General features: G+C 41.3%; 1 protein-coding gene across 5 annotated transcripts in view; it reads right to left on the bottom strand.

Moving 5' to 3' along the window:
* PPP1R12A (protein phosphatase 1 regulatory subunit 12A) overlaps positions 1–15,329 on the bottom strand; it is a 141,556-nt gene that overhangs the window by 60,760 nt on the left and 65,467 nt on the right. For all 5 annotated transcript variants that reach the window (XM_080659097.1, XM_080659098.1, XM_080659096.1 and 2 more), the window contains 2 exons: positions 8,572–8,690; positions 2,709–2,868 (listed from right to left, as the gene is read on the bottom strand). In XM_080659097.1, the coding sequence (XP_080515223.1) occupies positions 2,709–2,868; positions 8,572–8,690 (279 nt within the window). The remainder of the gene's footprint in view (positions 1–2,708; positions 2,869–8,571; positions 8,691–15,329) is intronic.

Raw genomic sequence — 15,329 nt, 5'->3', positions numbered from 1 at the left:
ATAAGTGGCTATATAGCAAAGTCAGTCTCTTGCTGCTGACCTTTAACCAGTTTCACCTCCCTATAGATAACCGTACTATACTAAAGGCCTGATGCACGAAGATTCATGCAAGAATTGGCCTTCCTTCCCCTGGCTGCCGGCACCGCCTTCGCTCTGGCCAGAGCCACCTTTCTGCCTTCCCACACTGCCCAGAGGCCCAGAGCAGCTGGGGCAGTGTGGAATGCCTGTGTTGTTGTCATGGCGATGACACAAGCATCCTGCCCCACCCCCAACCCCTTGGCGCCTGTGTATGCAAATTAACCCGCCATATTTGTTGGGTTAATTTGCATACTCACTCCTGATTGGCTGGTGGGCGTTGCAAAGGTATGGTCAATTTGCATCTTACTCTTTTATTAGTGTAGATATTTTGATTGAATGCTTAGAGACATTTTATGCATATTAAGCAAGTACAACTAAAAAATGTTAAATAAATACAGATTATACACACTTTTCTCCTTGGTTTTTGACATTTAAAAATATGCCCTAGCGCTCTTTCCATATTTATATGCAGTGCTTTTTTGTTTTTTAATCTTCACCCAAGGAGTGAGGATATTTTTTACATTGATTTTTAGAGAGTAGAAGGGAGGGGAAAGGGGGGGAAGAAACACGGATGTGAGAAAGACACATTGATTAGTTGCTTCATGTATGAACCCCAACTAGGGGTGGGGTTCAAACCTGCAATCCAGGTACCTGCCCCTGACTGGAATTGAACCTGTGATCCTCCAGTGTGCAGGCTGATGCTCTAAAGCACCAAGCCACAGGGCCAGGGCTATGTATACTGTTTTAATTGCTACATAGTATTCAAGTGAAAGGATGTATCATATTCATTCAACCATTCTCCTACCCCTATTACAAACAACACTGTTTCCACATACCTTTCTTCCTATGTGAGTGAGAATATCTGTTAAAAAAAAATTCCCAGAGGTAGAACTGGTAAGCTAAAGAATAACTGTTACTTTAACAGAATTTGCTCAATTGTCATTTATACTGCCAAACATTTTGATTTTTGTTATATGATAGATAAATTGGTAATTCATTATAGTTTATCTGCACTTATTATGAATGAGGTTGAACATTTAATTTTAATTTTTCATAGGCTTAAGAGGCTTGAACTGAGTTAAAAGATTGAAAGAAATGTGCCTTCAAGTTGAAGCAATGGTGAATAAAGGTTATTGAGACAGAAACAAGAGTAGGGTATTAAGACATCATGAAAGAATTTCAACTACATAGATGGAATAATGCATGCCTAAAGAGCAATGATAGCAGCTTAATTTAAAAAAGGAGCCAGTGGCCAGATAATAAATGGTCTTATTTGCTAAGTTCAGGAGTTTAACATATATTCTAATTTCTACTAGAATCTAAATGAAGGATTTTAAGAGCCTGGATAACCTAATTACAAAGACCACTTGAAAGCAGTCTAGAATCTATTTTACAGTGTAATCCCGTACACACACACACACACACACACACACACACACACACACACACACACACATATACACACACTAGTACATGTTTACAGAAAAAAGAGTTTTAACAAGTCATATTTACCTTTACCATATGCAAAACCCTTTGATATTTCCAATTCTTTCTTTAAAAAAAAAACGCTATTGGCAACTCACTAAGTTCATTTCATGACCTGCTAATGGAGTCTGAAAGTTTGAAAAATTTTGGATTAGAGAGAGCCAGACAGGGGACAAGGAAACTAATAAGAAGTTAACTGTACTACTCCAAGAGAAGGCTTAAATTATTGAAGTGCAGGGACTAAAAAAGGAGGAAGTCTGGGAATAGTTGACACACACTGCTTCACTTTTTTTTACTGAGGAGAGGGAATAAGAACATGACATTAGAAACCCAAGAGGAATAAGAGCAATATAAAGGACACAGTAGATTTTGCTAGGGCCAGTCTTATTTCCTTTCACATACACATAACAAAAGCTATGCACTAAATTATTTTTTTCACATAGTTGCCAACACCTTTGTATTGCATAAGTAAAAAACAAATAAACCCACAAAAATCTGTGATATAAAGAACTTTGCTCCAAAAAAATTTGATCAAAATATATTCCTAGATAGTCTAAGTTGCTTACAGCTTGATATTTAATATTATGCCAATAGTATATTAGTATTATGCTAATAGTATATTTTTACTATGTATTTTATACTATTTATTACTAAAAAATACTATTTTATTTACTATAAGTAAATAAAGTAAAAAGAAACTATTTTAGATAAATTACATGTTAATAAATATTCGATAGAAACCAAACTCTTAGGATTTTGAGAATTAAGCTCTCAGAATATATAAACAGAAATATGTTAACATATGACATTGTTCTTAGTCTCAGAAACCAAAGTTTCTGGGAACCCCAAAATGACTGTAATAATTTATTAGCCCATAAGGTAACAGATAATGGTTGTCTGATACTTATTTACTTACTGAAAATTGCAACTAAAGAAAGAACTGTAAAATAATAAAAATTTGAGAGTGAAAGAAAGAGCTTTAGAAACAAAGCAATAATATTCAAGGTAGTTTTTCTTCTGTAAATGAACGTTAAATAGCTTTTATAAGCTGTTTTGAAATGTTTGCACGGTATCTTAAAAAAAGGAACACCGAATTAAAGAAAACAAATCAAAGTAAGAAAACAACTGTGAAAAATAATACTTACTTTAAAACTTCTGTATAGCCTTTAGCTGCTGCAACATGAAGTGCTGTACCTCCAGATTTTGCATGCCGGACATCATTTATATGACCACTATTTAGCCATTGTCTTGCATCTCTTAGCATTATCCGTTCTTCTTCCTTTCGAGCTGCTTCTATATCAACACCTGATAAAATAAAAATTGTTTTTATTATTCTTTACAGAAAATGTTTTTCTATGTTGGAAAATAAAATTTTCTAAAACACTTTAAGTTTAAATAAAGATTAAAAGTGAAATTATATATTTGAAAAATGGGCTGCTTATAACAAACTGGTTAAATGAAAAAATGTGGGAATATTGTGGATATTTTATTAGCCTTCTCTGCTGATTATTTAGTTTCTGTCCCACAATATTATTTTGGCTATCTTTTTAACTTTTCTGATTATTCCTTTTGTTTTTAAAATGTGAATATTTACCTAAGTATATCATCTCTTGATAAAAAATGTGTTTTTTTTAAAAAATCAATCATATGTAATTAAGCCTCATATTCCTATCTACTGCTTTAATCAGTTCTCTGAACTCTAACCTATTAGGTACAAATGTTTACTAAACACTTCAACTTGGAGGTGCTGTCTTCATCTAAAGTTTACCAAACCTTAAAACAGATTATCTGTCTAACAAATACTCTTTCCTTTTCCAACATACCTACATTGTCTACCTTTAGTATTAGTTTTATAATTTTAATATGTAGATATTCATTAATTTAAAGAATTTACTAAGCACTGTGCTAGGTTGAGATAATAAGAGTGGAAAGAACTCAAAAGGAACAGGATGCTCTAGTTCTTACCTCTAAAGAGATCAGTATCCTGAGAAAAAAAGTAAAATAGAAAAGATAATCCTGAAATTCATGAATGATCTCAGGTCTTATTGCTTCATCTGCAGGCTATTTAAAAATGCATTAACAATCTTACTAGAGAAGAATATTACAGGTAAAGATAGTGCTTTTTTATCTTGTATCCCTACTGTGTGGATGAGGTGGATGACTACCTGATACAAAGTAAAAGGGATCAATAAGTAAATGTTTATTGAATGAATAGAGTAAATAAATGAGTATAAAATCACACACAATACACACATACATCTCCTCACTTAAGATATCTCCTATAAATCATATGCATGTATCCAACTATCTATTCAGGATTTTTCATCCATCCATCCATTCAATATGTACTGAGTGTCTACTATATGTTGGCTACTTTATATGTTTCTATGAGTACAGAAATGAATTTATGTGGCAGAAGATAATACATTTGTGAACAAAAATAAAGCAGAATAGAAGGGCAGAGGGTAATGAGAAAGAGGTGTTATCTCATATGAGTTGGTAAAGAACAGTCTCTTTGATAAGGTGATATTTGGAGCAAGAAAAGAAGTGAGTGGCAGCTATGCTACAATACGGGAGAACATTCCAAGCAGAGGGAAGTAGTAATAGGCTCGAGACAGAAACTTACTAAGAATGATCTTTTGATTAGAAAAATCAGGGTATCTACAATGAGCAGGGTGATACAATATGACTTAATTTAAGAGGACCACTTAAACTAGAAAGTTAAGAGCAGAAACTGAAGTATTAATTAGAAAACTACTGCAATATCCAGGGAAAAGATTATAGTTACTAAAACCAGGGTGGTAGCAGTGAAGTTAGTAAAGAGGTTAGATTTTGGGTTCTTTAATAACACTGATAGAATTTGCTGTTAGTTTGGATGTAGGAGAAAAAAAGAAGTCAAGGATGAAGCAAAGGTTTTTGTGTGAGCAATGTGAAAAACTAAGATTTTAATATGAACAATTTAAAGTTTGAGATGTCCCAATAGACATTTAATTGGAGATATCAAGTAGTCAGGAGGATATCTGAGTATGGAGAACAGAAAAGAGGTCAAGACTAGGCAAATGATTTAATATATATATATATATATATATATATATATATATATATATATATATATATAATATATATATATAAAGCCAGTGACCAGAACACAGAAACAACCAGAACAAACAGTCACAATGACGCCCACTGCGGCCAGCAAACCTGCCCAATCAGGGGTGGGGCTGGCCGGCCAAACTCCTGGGGCCCCTTCCCCAAGCCACCCTGCTCCTGATTGGCCTCTCCTACCCTAATCGAGGGCGGGGCAGCCGGCCAACTGCCCTGCGGCCCTTCCCCCCGGGTCAGCCCCACCCTGATGGGGCCCCACCACCCCGATCTACCCACAGCCCGTCCCCAGCCCTGATCGCCCCCCCAATAGGGGGCGGGGCGGCCAGGCAACCTCCTACATCAGCTCCCCCTGGACGGCCCCACCCCAGATGGGTCCCCACCATCCTGATCAGGGGCAGGGCAGGGCTGGCTGGCCCCTCCCTACAGCCAGCTCCGCCCCCAATCAGCCCCCCACTCCGATCAGGGGCAGGGCCGGCTGGGCAACCACCGATGGCCCCTCTGCCAGGTGGCTGGCCCCGATCGCATTTGGGGGTGGGGCCGGCTGGCTCACTACCCACAGTCCCTCCCCCCAGCTGGCCTGGCCCTGATCAGGCCCCGATCGAAGTGGGCTGGCTGGCCAACCTCCTGCCATCTCCGCCTCCTGACAGGCCTGGCCCCAATCCACCCATTGGGGCTGGGCAGGCCGGACCCCACCTGTGCACGAATTCATGCACTGGGCCTCTAGTCCTATATAATAAAGAGGTAGTATGCAAACTGACCATCACTCCAACACACAAGATGGCCACCCCCATGTGGACACAAGATGGCCATCACAAGATGGCCGGCAGGGGAGGGCAGTGTGGGTGATCAGGCCTGCAGAGGAGAGCAGTTGAGAGGGACCAGGCATGCAAGGCAGGGCAGTTGTGGGCGATCAGGCCAGTATGGGAGGGCAGTTGGGGGCGATCATGCCTGCAGGGGAGGACAGTTAAGGGTGACTGGGCTGGCAGAGGAGGGCAGTTGGGGGTGACCAGGCCTGCAGGGGAGGGCAGTTGGGGGTGACCAGGCCTGCAGGGAGGGCAGTTGGGGGTGACCAGGCCGGCAAGAGAGGACAGTTTGGGGAACCAGGCTGTCAAGGGAGGGCAGTTAGGGGCGACTGGGCCAGCAGGGGAGGGCAGTTAGGGGCAATTGGGCCAGCAGGGGAGCAGTTAGGCGTCAATCAGGCAGGCAGGGGAATGGTTAGGGGGCATTCAGGCTGGCAGGCAGAAGCAATTAAGGGCAATCAGGCAGCCAGGCAGGCGAGCGGTTGGGAGCCAGGAGTCCTGGATTGTGAGAGGGATCGGGCCTAAACGGGCAGCCAGACATCCCTCAAGGGGTCCCAGATTGGAGAGGGTGCAGGTTGGGCTGAGGGACACCATGCACAGGGCCTCTAGTTAATCAATACTGAATGAATCATTACAATTAAAATCAGCATTGCTAACAGTTTCCTTTATATAAAAGGGAACCAAAGGCAAGAAGTTTTCAGTATATCTCCATACCTTTCTTAGTTCATAATAATTGTTCATATTAAACAGTATAAAAAGATTTATTTAACCAGTTTTACAGGAAATTGTTAGCTATCTGGGCACTCATCAGGGCAAGATGGCAGATAAAGTACCCTTCTTTTTAGCTTGTGATGTGTTATATGTATTCTTCCAGTTCCTCAAGTCTTAAAAATCCCATTACTCCAAAATGCCTGCCTAGAGCATACTTGTTAAAAGCTCTTCTGTGTATTTATTCAAGCTTCAGTTTAAGACAACTTTTCTAACGTGTGTGTCTGTTTCTCCTATTATCTTCAACCACTTGTTATAATGCCTCAATTCTATTTAGGCATTTAAATATTTTCTCAGTTTTAGTGCCTAAGACTTCTTTTTAAACAACTGAGTAGTCATTATGCATTTCCTTAATCCCAAGGAATAAAAAAATCTCTTTTCTAGGAACAAATGAGAAGTCATTAGGAATTCTCCTAATCCCAAGGAATAAAAATCTCTTTTCAAGGAACTGGTTTAGCTTCTATTCCTTTAACCCTATTACCTGATGAATCACACTTCAGCAGCAGTCAACCCTCTAAACCAATATTCATACTTTTCCTTTATCCTTTACTCTTAGTAAAACACATTTCTCTTCTGATAATAACCATTTAATCATTGCCACAATAAAATATAGTGGAAATCACTATATATAATGATTTAATATATATAAAATTTTAATTGTAGTAAAATACACAGAACATAAAATTTGCCGTCTTCAATAACCATTTTAAAGTATATAGTTAAATAGTGTTAAGTACATTTATATTGTTGTGTAAACCAATTTCCAAAACTTCATCTTGTAAAACTGAAATGCTATACCAATTAAACAAGTCCTCATTTCCACCTCTTCCCAATTCCTGAAAGTAATCATTCCACTTAGATTATCTATGAATTTGACTACTTGAGGTACACCTCACATGAGTGAAATCATACAGTATGTGAGTGGCTTATTTCACTTAATAAAATGCTCTTCAGGTTCATCCATGCTGTAGCATGTCAGAATTTCCTTTTTAACAATGAATAGTATCCTATTATATGTATATAGCATATTTTACTTATCCATTCATCTGTTGATGGACACTAGGTTTACCTTTAATATTTTGGTTATTGTGAATAGTGTTATAAATATGCGTGTACAAATATCTCTGAAACCTTCCTTTTAATTCTTTGGGTATATACCCAGAAGAGCATACAATTTAATGGTTTTTAGTAAATTTGCAGCAGAGTTATGCTACAATTATTACAGTTTTAGAACAACCATCACTCCTAAAAGAAACTCTACCCATAAGCAATCACCCCTCATCTATACCTTCCAAATTTATATCTCTAGCCTGTATCTCTCTCTACTTGGATATCTAATAGGTAAAAAAAGTCAGCATGTCTTGAAAATAAACCCCTGAACTTTCCCTACAAAATCTACTTTTCCCAGAATATTCACCTCTCAAATTGAAACTTTATCCATCTAGTTGCTCAAACCAAAAATCTTAGAATCTCCCCTGCTTTCTTTTTTTCTTACATGCTCTACATTTAATCAATCAATCCTCTTGGCCAAACCTTCAAAATATATCTAAAATCCAACCTCTTCTCCTCACTTCATTTGCCACCACCCTACTTCTGCCATTGTCATTCTCTTGCTTCTGCTCATACTATCTACAATCTATTCTCAACACAACAGCCACAGAGATCCTTCCTGAAGCAAGTCATATCATGTCATTGCTCTACTTCAAACCCTTGGCTCCCTACCTCACTCAGATTAAAAGCCAAAGTCCTTCCAATGGCCCAAAAGGCCTTATGTAATGTGGCTCACTTCTGTGTCCTCATCTCCTTCCAGCCCCTTCCTTGTTCTGCCTGTTCCAGTCACACAGGTCTACTTGCTGCTTCTCTGAATACACCAGGTACCCTCCTATCTTTGCACTGGTTGTTCTCTCTGTCTGGAATGTTCTTTCCCAATAACCACATAATTCAGTCCTCACCTCATTCAGATTTTAGCTTAAATATCACCTTATCAGTGAGAACTTCTTGACTGCTTTATTTAAATTTACAATGTGTCACATTCATCCTATGCACATCTTACCCTTTTTGCCTGTTTTATTTCTCTCCAAAGCTCTTAATAGCATATAATTTTATGCCGGATTCCACCGCATATGGTACTTCTTTCAACTTTAAAAATATTAAGATACAGAGCTGAGAAACGTATATTTTTCAAATGGAATCATACTGCACGTTAGGTAAGCTGACACCCTCCCCCCCAAATTATAATTGTCTTCAATGCCAACCATTATTTTACTAAAAAAGTATCATGTTCTTTCTAAAACAGTTATAAACATTTTTTCCATTTAGACTGCTTTTACATTACCTTGCCGATTAACTTCATTTTGAAGTAGCTCTTCCATTGCCTCCTCCTCAGCAATATCTAACGGTGTGTCGCCTTCACTGTTGACAGCTCCTACATGTGCTCCATGACCAATCAAAAACCTGTAAAATCAAAGGTAAGATGGTTAAGCAATGATGATATTGAAATAAGACTAAATGCATAACAATGAAGAAAACTATTTAAGAGCAGCCATAAAAATCAAGAATAGGGCCCTAGCCAGTGTGGCTCTGTTGGCTGGGCATCGTTCTGTGCACGGAAAGGTTGCTGGTTGGAGTCCTGATCAGGGCACATGCCTGGGTTGCAGGCTCAATCTCTGGTAGGGGGCATGCTGGAGGCAACTGAAAGATGTTTATCTATCTATCTATCTATCTATCTCCCATCCAAAAATCAATAACATATCTTAACACACCAAAAAGCCAAAAAACAGGATATGTATTAAATTCTAAAAAACTACAGTAAAGAATATTTTCTATATTTCGTAATTTTTCTATAATGTACACACATTGTATAAAAAAACGCTGATTTAAAAAAAAAAATCCTTACCCGAGGATATTTTTATTGGTTTTAGAGAGGAAAGGAAAGAGAAAGGGAGAGACACTGATTGATTGTCTCCCATATGCACCCAGACCGGAGAGTAAACCTGCAACCTAGGCATGTGCCCTGACCATTGACTGGCAACCCTTTTGGTATATGGTCTGATGCTTCAACCAACTGAGCCACTGGCCCAGGCCAAAAAAGGCTGATTTTTAATAATAATTAGAAGTCTTACATAGGATCATTTCAAACTGTCTCCACTAAGGTTTTTCATTATCTCCATACTGACTGGTTTCCTAACTGATCTCCATGCTCCCAGTCTCGTGCCATAAGCAATAGTTCTTAACTTGGGGTCCCTGGACAGAATTCAAAAGACCATTTCACTGACACAGATATCTTAAAATATTATTTATGCTCACCACTATTTTGAAATTAAAGTAGTTATTAGACCAACCATTAGGCCTTTTTATTTAATATGTTACTAAAGAAGTACATATATAACTATATCACAAATATGTTTTTTAATACTTTATAAATGAAATCCAATATAATTGCTTTTCACTGTAGTTTGTATTTTATGCACCCAAAGCATAATCCTGAGAAAATATACACAGGCTTCATCAAACCTGCCAAAGGGATCCAGATACAAAGGTTCTCAATCACTTTCATGTGTTAACTGCACATCTCCTGGAATCATCTACGTAACACTAGAGGCCTGATGCACGAAATTCATGCAAGAGTAGGCCTTCCTTCCCCTGGCTGCTGGCACCAGCTTCCCTCCGGCAGGCACCCAAGACCCAGGCTGGCTTCCCTCAGGCCGCCCACAGGCACCCGGGACCCGGGCTGGCTTCCCCCGGGCTGGCTTCCCTCGGGCTGCCCGCAGGCAACTGGGACCCAGACTGGCTTCCCTCTGGCCCCAGCTTCGTCAGGAAGGACATCCGGAATGACGTCCAGAAGACGTCTGGCCTAATTAGCATATTACCCTTTTATTATTATAGAAGACTAGAGGCCCGATGCATGAAATTCATGCACTGGGGGGAGGGGTGTCCCTCAGCCCAACCTGCACCCTCTCCAATCTGGGACCCCTCGGGGGATGTCCGACTGCCTGTTTAGGCCCACTCCAGGCAGTCCGACATCCCTTTCACAATCTAGGACTGCTGGCTCCCAACTGCTCGCCTGCCTGCCTGATTGCCCCTAACCACTTCTGCCTGCCAGCCTGATCACCCCCTAACCACTCCCCTGACAGCCTGATCGATGTATAACTGCTCCCCTGCCAACCTGATCATCCCCAACTGCCCTCCCCTGACAACCCGGTCACCCCCAAATGCCCTCCCCTGCATTTGGATATTCCCTCTTTATTAGATAGGGTTTTTTCTTTAGCATATTGGACAGCCCTAACTGGTTTGGCTCAGTGGATGGAGCATCAGCCTGCAGACTCAAGGGTCCTAGGTTCGATTCCGGTCAAGGGCATGTACCTTGGTTGGGGGCACATACCCAGTGGGGAGTGTGCAGGAGGCAGCTGATCGATGTTTCTCTCTCATAGATGTTTCTAGCTCTCTATCCCTTTCCCTTCCTCTCTGTAAAAAAATCAATAAAATTTATATTTTAAAAAAAGAAACATTTAAGATTCCTCCATATCTGCCTGGCTGGTGTGACTCAGTGGCGGAGACCCCAGGCTGCCACCGCTGGAAGGGCATCGCACCCCGGCCAGGATGAGACCCCAGCCTGAGCTTCCGCCCCAGCCCGGCTGGGGATGGAGCCATGGGGGGTGCGTGCCCCGACCAGGCTGAGACAGCCCAGGCTGCCGCCTCAGCCCAGCCAGGCTGAGACCCCAGCCCAGGCTGCCATATGAACCTGTCCGGAGATGGCGCCATTAGGGGTGCGTGCCCCGGCCAGGCTGAGACCCCAGCCCAGGCTGCCGCCCCTGGCCGGGGATGGCGCCACGGGGGGTGCGCTCCCCGGCCAGGCTGAGACCCCAGCCCAGGCTGCTGTCTCAGCCTGGCCAGGGATGGCACTGCAGGGGGTGCACGCCCAGGCCAGGCTGAGACCCCAGCCCAGGCTATGGCCGGGGATCGTGCCGGATGCTGGCGCCTCCCAGCTGGACACCCTGGACTGACGCTGCTGGCCAGGGATCGCGCCGCAAGGGGTGCACCCCAGCCAGGCTGAGACCCCAGCCCAGGCTGCTGCCTCTGGCCAGAAGATCGCATGGCGGGGTGCACGGCCCTGCCAGCCTGAGACCCCAGCCCAGGCTTTGGCAGAAGATCGCGAGGCGGGGGTGCGCGGCCCTGCCAGCCTGAGACCCCAGCCAGGCTGCCACCATGGCCGGGGGATCGCGCGGCTTGGGTGCGAGGCCCTGCCGGCCTGAGACCCCAGCCCAGGCTGTGGCCAGGGATCGCGCCGGGCGCTGGTGCTCCCAGCCGGACACCCCGGGCTGCTGCTGCTGGGCGGGGATCTCTGCGTGGGGGGCGGCGCCTCCCAGCCGGACACCCTGGACTGCCGCTGCTGGCCAGGGATCGTGCCGCAGGGGGTGCACCCCGGCCAGGCTGAGACCCCAGCCCAGGCTGCCGCCATGGCCAGGGTATTGTGTGGCTTGGGTGCGCGGCCCTGCCAGCCTGAGACCCCAGCCCAGGCTGTGGCAGAAGATCGCGAGGCGGGGGTGCGCAGCCCTGCCAGCCTGGGACCCCAGCCCAGGCTGTGGCCGGGGATCATGCTGGGCTCTGGTGCCTCCCAGCTGGACACCCCGGGCTGCTGCTGCTGGGCGGGGATCGCTGCATGGGGGGTGGGCGCCTCCCAGCCGGACACCCGGACTGCCGCCGCTGGGCAGACTGGGGGACTCCAGCGGGGCTAAGAGGACTGGGAGCCGCCATCTTGTGGCTATGGGCGCCGCCATTTTGTAGCGGAGTGACGGTTAATTTGCACATTACTCTTTTATTAGATAGGATAACCAGTGTCAATTCCCAACTAAAACATTTTTGAATGGTTGTTCCATCAGTAGGAGAAACACACATGACCCTCAATAATCCAGTTTCATATTCTTTTCAGCCTCATTCCTCTTCTTTCCTGTATCACACTTTAAGCTCCAACAATATGGAACTGCTTGTAGTTCCAGGTTAAACCATGCTCTTTTGGCATCCCTGATTTCCTTTTCTATATGTAAAGAATGGGTAGTTTTTCCCTATGTCCCTAAACAACCGAACTTGTGTTTTTTTCCGACTGACTACATAAAAAGTCCACAGAGTTAAAAAGAAAAAGGAAAGACCTTCCTTAAACCTCTTCTACTATCATGATCTCTTCCCAGAGAAAAACACTACTAACAGCCTGGCAAATAATATCTTTCCAGTACCTTTGCTCTGAATTTATAGGTGTGTATATAAACATATATGCATAGTCACTTTGAGGCTCTTTTTGTAAAACAAAAATTGATGAGATTATTTTAAATGCACTGGAATGCAATGCTTCCCTTCTAATAGCTGAAAATATTCTACAGTATGGCTAGATGATACTTTTATTTGGTAGCGTCCAGCTAATGGACATGTTTTAAAACAAACACTTGACATTAACAATCTTTTAAAATATCCTCAACATGATGGGCATGAAACATTTTATCATTGTTTTAACATATTTTCTGATTACACGAGTTTGAAAATATTTTAATGTTTACTGGCATTTGTATTTTCTCCTTTTGTGAACTTCTTATTTACATCTTTTGCTTGTATTTCTCATGTGTTAATTCAACAAATACTTATGGGGTGTTGTTATGGACTCAATGTTTGTGTCCCTGCCAAAATTCAATGTGATGGTATTAGGTAATTAGGATTAGATGAGGTCATGAAGGTGGAGCACCCATGATGGGATTAGTTTCTTTATAGAAGAGGAAGACACTAGAGTTCACAACCTCTCTGCCTGAGGACACAGCAAGATGACAGCCATCTGCAAAGCAGGAAAAGGGCCCTCACAAGGGCCAGCATCTTAGACTCCATTAACAGCATCATAGTCTCCCAAACTGTGAGAACCAAATGCCTGCTGTTTAAGCTACCTAATCTAAGGTATTTTGTTATAGCAGTCAAAGATGACTAAAACAGGTGTCTAGAATGTATCTAGCACTACGTTACATGCCAGCAATTCAACTGTAAGCATAAACAAACATGAACCCTCCTCTCAAAGAGCCTATAGTCTAGTAAAAGATGAATCACCCCAATAAATGTAAAATTGTGGTAAGTCTTATGACAGAGAATTTTGTCATATCTAGCAGTGAATAACATAATTTGATTTGGTGAGGTCCGAAAAGAATTCTCTGAAGAATATGTAGGTACTAACAAATATAACTGAAAGAGTGTGTTCCAGGAACAGAAAATAAAAGGCACCAAAACCCTGCAACAGGAAGTGTGTATGGTAGACAGGTATGGCAGGTTCTTTTTACTGAGTAACTGAAATAAATGATCACTCTCTATATATTTCTGTCTCTGATACACACGCTCACGTGCGCGTGCATACGCATAAACACACACACACACACACACACACACACACACACACACACCAAAGTCAGTGAATGTTTATTTTTGCTTACATTTTCAGGTATGTATTTCAAAAAGATCACTTTGTGCAGTATGAAAGATAAATTAGAACGGTGAAAGAATGAGAGTAGGCAGAGCAGTTAAATAGCTATAGTTGTAGTATAAATAATTATGTTGGAAGCTTGAATTTGATGGAGGAAATGGATGAATTCCAGAGATAAAACTAGGAGATACTGGAAGATCAGCTGGATATAAGAAGTGAGAGTAAAAAAGGCATTTAAGCTACATTAAAGTTCTTGACTTATATGATGTGATAATTGGGATGGTGGTACTAATTAATAATATACAAAAACTTAAATTATTCCCTGCATCTGACTAATAGATGTGTTGCAAATATTTTTTTCCATATTGTCACTGCATTAAAAACTTTTCTTACAGTATTTTGTATTTTACTAAATTTTAAAGGTTTTCTGAAGTCAGGTTTGTCAACCTTTTGCTTTAAGAAGACCTTTACCCATCTAGCTAGATGTATCTATGTGGAGATGTAACTTTTACAGACACGCACACAAACACATACACACATACAGACACAGAAAGACAAAGAAAAATGTAAGAATATACACTATACACTATACACAGACAATAGTGCAGTGAAGGCCTGGGCAGCAGGGGGGAGGGAGCTGGATTATGGGGTGGAGAGGGAGAGAGTCAATGAGGAGTTAAAAAAAGAGTATTAAGAATATACACTATAAAGTTAATAGGTCATCCATAAGAGGTAGGATTAGAAGGGATTTGTGTTAGTTGTGTTTTTAAAGTAAGAAGACATTTTTTTGTAATCCAAGTTTTCTGCAGCAAGTGCATTTTGTGTATCAGACCACAAAATAGGCTGCCATATCATTTTGTAGCTTGTTTTTTTATTTTTTTATTGTCTAAAGTTTGTAGCTTGTTTTTAAACTTAATAATGTGTTCTAAACATTTCTTTCTCCCTGTACAAAGGAGTGTTTCATTTTTTATTATTTTCATGGTTTGTTTTTTTTTTTACAAATAAGTCATACTTGAATTGAGGTAACTTTTTCTTTCTCACAGTTTTGAAAAATGTAATATAAAACTAAAAAAACATTTATATGCTACAAATACATAGATGAATCTGAAGAGAGAGAGAGAAAAAAAAAAGATGTGCTATGCTCCAACAGAGTATGAAACTATTCTACTAAGCAAAACCTTGATCAAGTAATTAGGAATATTTACACATAAAACCACTTCTATTTTGCTTAGATACAGTATTAGAAATCATTCACCAGATATAAACACTGAGAATAAAAGGAATGCCTCAATGTAGCTGCAATGCTTGCAGCAGAGGGAGCTATATGAGACGCAGAGTCTCAAGGACATACCAGGTCAAAGCCAAATACAGACAATCCAAAATTTATATAAACAGGAAGGATGTTAAAAGAAAATAACAAGAGTAAAGTTCCAAAACTATTGGCAAGGAAGTGGGGCCTGGAGCAATCCCTGAGCCAAAAATTTATATATATATACTTGGTATAGTTCACAAATCTCTCCTGCATTCCAGAACTAGTCTGCAAATGTAAAAAATAAAAGATGTATCAATATACATAAAATCCCATTGTATTAATTCTTATCTCCCACGAATAATCTCAAAAGCCATTCAAATATTGGTTGGATGAA

Source organism: Plecotus auritus (genome assembly GCF_963455305.1).
Source record: "Plecotus auritus genome assembly, chromosome: 3".
Classification (NCBI taxonomy): domain Eukaryota; kingdom Metazoa; phylum Chordata; class Mammalia; order Chiroptera; family Vespertilionidae; genus Plecotus; species Plecotus auritus.
The sequence above is the reverse complement of the archived record's forward strand: the minus strand, read 5'-3'. Positions and strand labels throughout refer to the sequence as shown.